Source organism: Rhagoletis pomonella, unplaced genomic scaffold (assembly GCF_013731165.1).
Source record: "Rhagoletis pomonella isolate Grant_MI unplaced genomic scaffold, Rhpom_1.0 Rhpom_scaffold_03109, whole genome shotgun sequence".
In the NCBI taxonomy this organism is placed as follows: Eukaryota; Metazoa; Arthropoda; class Insecta; order Diptera; family Tephritidae; genus Rhagoletis; species Rhagoletis pomonella.
This window is the reverse complement of record NW_023461662.1, coordinates 1-7,796: the sequence shown is the minus strand read 5'-3', so window position 1 is coordinate 7,796 and position 7,796 is coordinate 1. Positions and strand designations below refer to the sequence as shown.

At 34.5% G+C, this 7,796-nt stretch overlaps 1 protein-coding gene across 1 annotated transcript; it reads left to right on the top strand.

Moving 5' to 3' along the window:
• Positions 1-350: 350 nt before the first annotated feature.
• LOC118753961 (amidophosphoribosyltransferase-like) lies at positions 351-7,790 on the top strand (the record flags this gene model as incomplete). Its single annotated transcript, XM_036488833.1, has 4 exons — positions 351-665; positions 1,056-1,204; positions 7,184-7,504; positions 7,579-7,790. Coding segments are annotated over exons 1-4 (734 nt in total), but the record flags the coding sequence as incomplete, so codon positions are not given.
• Between the last annotated feature and the right edge of the window lie 6 nt (positions 7,791-7,796).

Genomic DNA, 7,796 nt, shown 5'->3' with positions numbered 1-7,796 from the left:
TAGTTAAATATTCCTTTGTAATTATTATTGAACAATGGAAAAGTTGTTTTCGTCTCCTCAGACGTTAGACTAAAAACTTTGTCATCTTCGCGTAGTAAGGTTACTTATTTTAAGACGGAAAAAAATTAACTTTTTTTGTGATACGGTCTAATAAATATACAATATGCACATATCCACATTATTTTCATATATAGCTTTATTTGTTTTGATGATTTGACTGTCAACGAATCTTATCAATCCCCAAAGCGAACAGCAACAAGCGACGTTATAGGCAATCCCCAATCTGCTGATAAGCAATTTAATACAAATTGCAATTTAATCGGCCTTACAGCTCATCAAAACAAATTTAGTTGTAACATTTTAAGACAGACCATCGCTGCCAGCTACATTTATTCCGTGTTTTGAGTGCATTATGAGCGGTCGCTAGAAATTCCGTGCTCATAATTAAGAATTTTCGGAAATTTTACTAGCTTTACGTGATACTTGCTATTGTTTTGTTTACGAAGTATTAAATAATAACATTGAAACTAATAAATTTTAAACGTAATCACAAATTTCTTTGAAAATAATATTTTTACTAAGCATTTCGGTCTGTCACTTTGAATCAAAAATCATGTCTTGTAAAGAAACTACAAAATCCTGTGGAGAAGGTCCAAACGGAATTGGTACGTATTTCATCTTCCAGCTGTGCTAAGGAAAGTGCTTATATTTAAGTTTTTTGATTAAATAATTAGTCGTAAAAGGCAGCACAGCCTGATATCCATATACATCAATTTGTTTGAAATCGAAGGAATGGCAGAATTTTTTTTTATTTCCCGCTTGAAGGGTGTTTTTTTCTATAAGTAAGGATATGGACTTCTGAGTTCACTGTGATTTCTACAAATGTATAAGAACAAAATCAATAAAAATGTTTTTAAGTGCACGTTTAAGCAATTTTTTGAATGAGCTTTTGGGCTTTAAGGGCAATGGGGCATATTCATAGTCAATTCTAAAGTTAGTTGGAGCTCTTTTCATAGATATACCATTGAAAATTTTGTATCTTTCTAAATTTTCAGATGTATGCGACCCTGTTGTTAAGAGTGCTAGAAAAATATTTCCCGAGAAAAAATACAAACAAGTGCAGCCGACGGGTAAAGAAGTCTCAGGACTGACACATGAATGTGGAGTATTTGGAGCGGTCGCTTGCGGTGAATGGCCAACACAGGTGAGTAAGCGAAATACTTGTATATTCGATTGCTGGTGGGTTCATCACAAGTATCATTTTGAGGCAGTATATCTAACCCTGAAGATTGCTCCAGTTGAAGTGATAACACGCAGCACAAATACAAGTAGTATATAACAGCGTTAGCTCGACTTCATGAGTGTAAAAAATGCATCCGTATATAGCTTTAGATCAGTGATTCCCAAAGTGGTCCAGGTGGACTCCCAGGGGTCCACGGGAGATTCGACGGGGGTCTACGTTGGCGTGAAAAAAATATGGGGTCGACGATTGTAAGTGGGGGTAAACGAAAATTTATCTGGTTTCGATAGTAAAGAACCAAAATGGTTGCTTGATAGCCTCTCCACTTAACTTTAATTTTTGTGAGTGTCGTATAGTGCTCTTGACGTACTGCGGCACTTACCGTCGCTCTACGGTTTACATTCTACACATCTGTCGAATCTTCACTGATGGCTCTGGGTCAGGATCTGGGGACTTTATCGATGTTAATGGGGATAAGCTTCACTTTTCTCTTGCGGAGTATGCTTCTGTCTTCCAGGCTGAGCTATTTGAAATCCTCACGGCCATAGACTACGTGGTGGAAAATAGGTGGAGGGGAAGGATTTTTCGTGTCTGAAGTGACAGCCAAGCTGCACTTAAGGTATTGGCCAGCCCTCTAACTACTTCCAAACTAGTTCGTCACTGAGATGACAGGACAGGCGACAACTTGTTGGACTGCTGAGTGGTCAATTCACGTCGCACAAACACCTGACTGTGATAGGCGTAAATGACAACTCCATTTGCCCATCCTACCTTGAAGAGGATGAGAGGGTGGAGCACTTCTTATGCCTTTTGCTTGCTTGGCAAGCGATAAAAATAAAAATGATTCCATCAGCAAAAAAAAAACTATTTTAAAAATACGCCACATGCAAATTCATGAGTGAGCAGAACATGCGAGGAGTTTCTGGTGAATAGAATTTAAATAACGCTAGCGCTCGGATTGCTCTTAAAAATGTAACTCCTCTGAGCGAGAGAGTACTTTAATGGCTTTACGAGCTCTGTTTTTTTAAACCTTGCATGTGGTGGAATCATATTTCTTTAATAAATAGAACGCAAGAAAATATTTTATTTTTATTTTTGTCAATCTGAATTCAGTTTTGGAACTCACCCGCGATGCAAATTTACATCGTTAGATTTAATCTTCACATTTTTTGGGATTATATTATAAATGTAGCAGCAGAGAGTCCACCGAAACCAGTAAAATTTTGAAAGCGGTATACGATAAAACGTAATTTACAAATATCCAAAAAAAAGCTTATGTCAAAGAACAAGTCAGAAGGGCTCACCTGAAACTGGGATGAACAATTGGCACAAATTCGTAAAAGAGAGAGGTAGTCGACAAGAATTTTTGGTCGCAGCCCAAACCGACAAACGGTTGTAGAGCTAAATAAGAAGATTAGTAAAACTACAACCAAATCAACGGTTCTGATTCTGGGCAAAAACAAAGCGTTGCATAAATAAAATATTAGATTATTTACATTACATATTTATACCGCTAGCTTAAAGTTCAAAATTGCTAAGTCCATTTTTTTCTTAATTTAAGAGGAGAGGAAAAAACTTCTTATAGCCATTTCCTTCAAGTATTTAGCAAATGCAACAGTTGTTAAGCAAAGCAAAATTCCATACGAATAAGAACTGTTCGATCTTTATTAAAAGATTTCGTATTATTTTGGTTTTGCCGGATTTTCGGGGACCTCTTTCGGACTAAGCAAATTTTCATTTGACTGAAAATAAACGAGAAAAAATAAGACAACTACCTTAATCCCTTTCGAAACGATGCATTTTTAACATCACTTGCTTCCTATATCAAAATATGAGTTTTCATAAAACGTGGACTTGCAAACTTTTCACTCTAAGCTGGCGATATGCATTAGTAAAGCAGCAATTTTTCCATTTCACTTTATCAAAAATTATTACAATTGCTTACTTAGCGTGAACATGTTTTCACAAATATTTTGAATCTCGACTATCTCGACGAAACAAGGTACTTAATTGACCTAACATATAAAAACAGCTACATATATTATATACAGTCTTATACTGTAAACATCAAATTAAATGGCATAGAAACCGCTACTGATTGTAATCTCTTTGGAGAGAATTTTGTTTACGCCACCCTGGGCTTAATCTCAATAGGGTGAGTTTAAGGTTAATTCAATTAGCAACCAATAGCTTAAAAAACAGGGGAAAGCTTCTATCTACAAAAATGTACTTAATCATATGGAATGTAGTGAAATTATTTAACGCTGTGCACGGGAAACTAAGATCATGTGTATGCCTTGAAATACTCAGATTTTATTCTTAGATGCTATTTTCAACAAATACATACATACATTTATGTACCTTGAAACTCATATTTCGAACGTTATCGAAAATAACTTAAAATCGCACACACGGAAGAACCAAAAACATTGAAAAATCATGATACTTTTTTCTTTCGTCTGTCGATTTTAGAACTAGTTCGGAACTATCGAAAAAGGGATGGAGCGGGGGGCAATTGACACATCCTAGGACATCGCCACTTTACACGAGTAAGAATAAGTACGTATTCGAAAACGCGCACAAATACGCACGGAGAAAAAATCAGTGAGGGCCGGCCCGACACGACCGAGCCCTATTAGGCACGGATTATATGCAACTCCGACAAAAATATTTACTTTAACGAAAAAATTAAGCGTACTTAGCTATTTTTTACACAAATTACACTTTATGTTAATTTTATTAATGTAATTTAAATTTTTATAAAAAATTTTGACCATTTTGATAACAAATGTGGGGAGTTCTTTTAACTTATTAATTTTTTTTATTTTAATAATGTCGTTTTAATTTTCATAAACAATCAAAGTAATTAAAATAACAAATTTGCGCGTCACTTTGGGTACCTTTTGTATGTTTTTTGAGTATATATAACTCTTTCTGCTCAAAACGGAGACATTAAAACATCATGGCAAATAGTGGATTTAGTATTGGAAAATGCATTAGGCGTTCAGAAAAATAAGTTTCTATTCACTGAAAATAAATGGAAACAATTTGAAATCTGTCACTCGTAATTATCAAAAAGGTAATACCTTAAGTTCTTTTCCATTTTACACGATCAATAAATTGTTCTAAATTATTTATCTACATATTAATTACACATTAAATAATAAAATAAGATCTCTTACAGATGTGTGCCTTTCAAAATATAGAAAATATAACCAATATTGTCTGAATAGGCCCTTTCGTGAATGGCTTCAAATTTTTAATTTTTTTGATAGCACACTGACAGACTAAAACCCAAGAGATTGGCATTAGGTGTCATCGTTAGATTACATTCTTCATAAAGTTCGTTGAAAATGCTAAATGCATGAAATAATTTTTGCCTAAAATACAGCGATATATATGTGTGTATGTAAAGAATTTTCAGTTCTTTGGGCAGTGCGGTTAACGAGTTTTTAAATACATACTCAAAAATGATGTTTCTAATGGATCATAAGCGAAAATTAGTTTTTCGTAAAAATTTTTTTGGCCCCGCCCACTTACATATGTCAAATATTTGTGTCTCGAAACCACTTCACCAATCTGTACCAAATCGGACGTAAACCACGCCCTTAGATATATCGCTAACATCGAGTTTTCAAAAATGATCGTTTATTACTTTTACCTAACTCTTTAAGCATTTGAGAAAAATTAACCACAAAATAATTTAATTATTTGTTTTTGTTATTTATGACCTTATAACAATTATATTTAACAATTTTTATTGAGCTTGAGGCCGTTTTTAATAAATAACTAAAAATAGAATTATTAACAAAAACCAACTGGATGAGTCATATGGGGTCGTCGGTTCGAGTCCCGCTGAGGAATTCTGATGAGAAAATGTGGTGATTTCCGAAATAGCGATCGCTTCGACCATTTTTCCAAATTGTTGATGCTTTTCCTTAATAGGTTTTCATTAAAAACGGCCTCAAGCTCAATAAAAATTGTTGAATACAATAATTTAATGTTTTCATGGATTTCAAACAATTTGATGTTAAGTTCAAATCAGTGGTAAACTCTTTTAGGCTATAGTGTTAAAAACAACAGTAACAGCATTGCATATTTTTAAGACAATGTTTTCATTCGCAGTTAAACTTTTAAGAGCTCTCTAGAAAAACGTTAAATGCATATAAAATGACCCACAAGAAACGGAAAAGCAGGCAGCTCTCAAGATAAAAATGCTCGTATATTTACTTCTTCCAGAAAATTTGCAGCAAAAGTAAAGTGCTTTTTCAAGCAACAGAAATATTAAACATTATTTCTTGTGGTATTTCTTGAAAGCTGTATTCTAAGCTTTAGGATACAGTTTGTATTTGAAGTTATTAGCTTTAAGAGGGGTTTGAACCGCAAAACCCACCCCTTGTGTGCGCTAATGATACGGTCACATCCTCGAATTTCATCGTTCTTAATTAGCTTAAAAAGAAAAAATAATTTGAAGAGCTTTTCCATTACCTATTCGTCGTTGTGACCCAAAAAATTTTAATTTTAGTTGGTAACCATACTGTTACATTGCACTGAATCTTTTAAATAATTTTATGAATCAATCATATATTTGAAATTTCAAAGATAATCCTAATCTCAGAGAGAAAAACTAAAAACGAAGCTTGACTATACTTGGCCCCTAGACTCGTGAGCATTACTGATTTTGTATTTTTTTTTGTTAAGTATTCATACAGAAGTCTTAAAAATTTTTAAAATTAGGTTACCTATCTTGGAATAAATAATAAAAAATCTATGTATGAATGAAGTGTGTTTTGAAATCGAACAACCCTTATCTGAAAGGTTTGTGTTTGGCCCTGCCTCATGTATAGGCTGCTGGAGATATAAATAACAGAAAGTAGTGATATATTAGTTTTGAAATGACTTACTATTTTGCGTACATAAGCATTGATGTATATTATCAATGTATGTCAATTTAGTTATTATTGACAGACCATTAGTCTGAGATTAATTACAATGGGCGCCGACAGCTACAGCTACGCATAAAAGAGACAGGCCCCTCGCCTATCTACTGAAAACAGCACACTCTGTTCAGTGGACGTCATATACGTATGTTTGTACGCACATCCCTGCAGGGAAAATCCGAATTAATAAATAAAATTTTTAGTTCAGTACTAGTTCTTTATCGCCAAAAACGAACCAATCTGATAGTACGTAACTACATAGATACTCACCAGTCCAATAGTGAAATGTGGACTTTTACAAGACAATTTTATTTTACATTTTAAAACTACATGTTCATGTTAAAATAACAATTCACAAAAAACTCATTACTGCACTCGAAAAGCTACTTTTATTTTTTATAAAAAAATTTAAGTCCATATATCGCTTGTTTAATAATATAGAGATGTAACTAAAAATTTACGTTTTTGGAGATTTCCTCATAAAATTGTAACATATGTTTTTCCATCTGAATTAAATCGAACAGAACAGAATCGAAATTTTGAAATAATTTTGTAGACATATTATTAAGCGTGCGATATATATACATATATATATTATTTCAAATTTCTAATGGCTGAAATTATTAATTGATCATTAATTGGTATGTCTTTATCAGTATTGACGACAGCATTGAATTAATGTTGATTATTATTGTAGGATTTCTTTTGGTCCATGGAAAGCTAACAATTAATTACAATGGACTGATTTCAGGGGCTTATCAAAATAACGTTGCGCTCGCTTGGGGGTCTAAGAGTTGTCGTTGTTTATAAATCTTGCTCTTGTTTATTTAGGTTATTATTGTTATTGTAGTCGATTTCTGACGTCAAAACGTAATATTCCTTTATAGGTCATTGTATTTGTAGCTTGATTGTCTCACTTAAAATACTCATGAGATTTCGTCACTCGGGTTATGGACTGGTTGATACAGCTGTACAAATAAACTCTTATTTATTGCTTTTTCAGATTGATATTGCTCAGGTCGTTTGCCTCGGATTGGTAGCACTGCAGCATCGTGGACAGGAATCGGCTGGTATTGCAACTAGCCAAGGCAAAAATTCCAAGAATCTTAGCATTCACAAAGGAATGGGAATGATCAGCAATCTGTTTAATGATGATTCGATTAGAAGATTAAAGGGAAATCTAGGCATTGGACACACGCGATACTCCACAGCAGCGGCATCGGAAGTGGTGAATTGCCAACCATTTGTTGTTCACACAGCCCATGGCGCGGTGGCGATCGCCCACAATGGCGAGCTGATCAACTGCGAGTCGCTGCGGCGAGTTGTAAGTACATAGTTAATTAAAAGATTATTTATATGTATGCTGCGAACGCCACTCATCTCAACTAATACATTCAGGTGTTGGAACGTGGTGTAGGTCTTTCCACTCACAGTGATAGTGAATTGATCGCACAGTCTCTTTGTTGTGCACCCGAGGATGCCAGTGAGCATGATGGTCCAGATTGGCCAGCACGCATTCGCCAATTTATGACACTCGCCCCACTTTCATACTCGCTGGTTGTCATGCACAAGGACAAAATTTACGCGGTACGCGATTCCTACGGAAATCGGCCGCT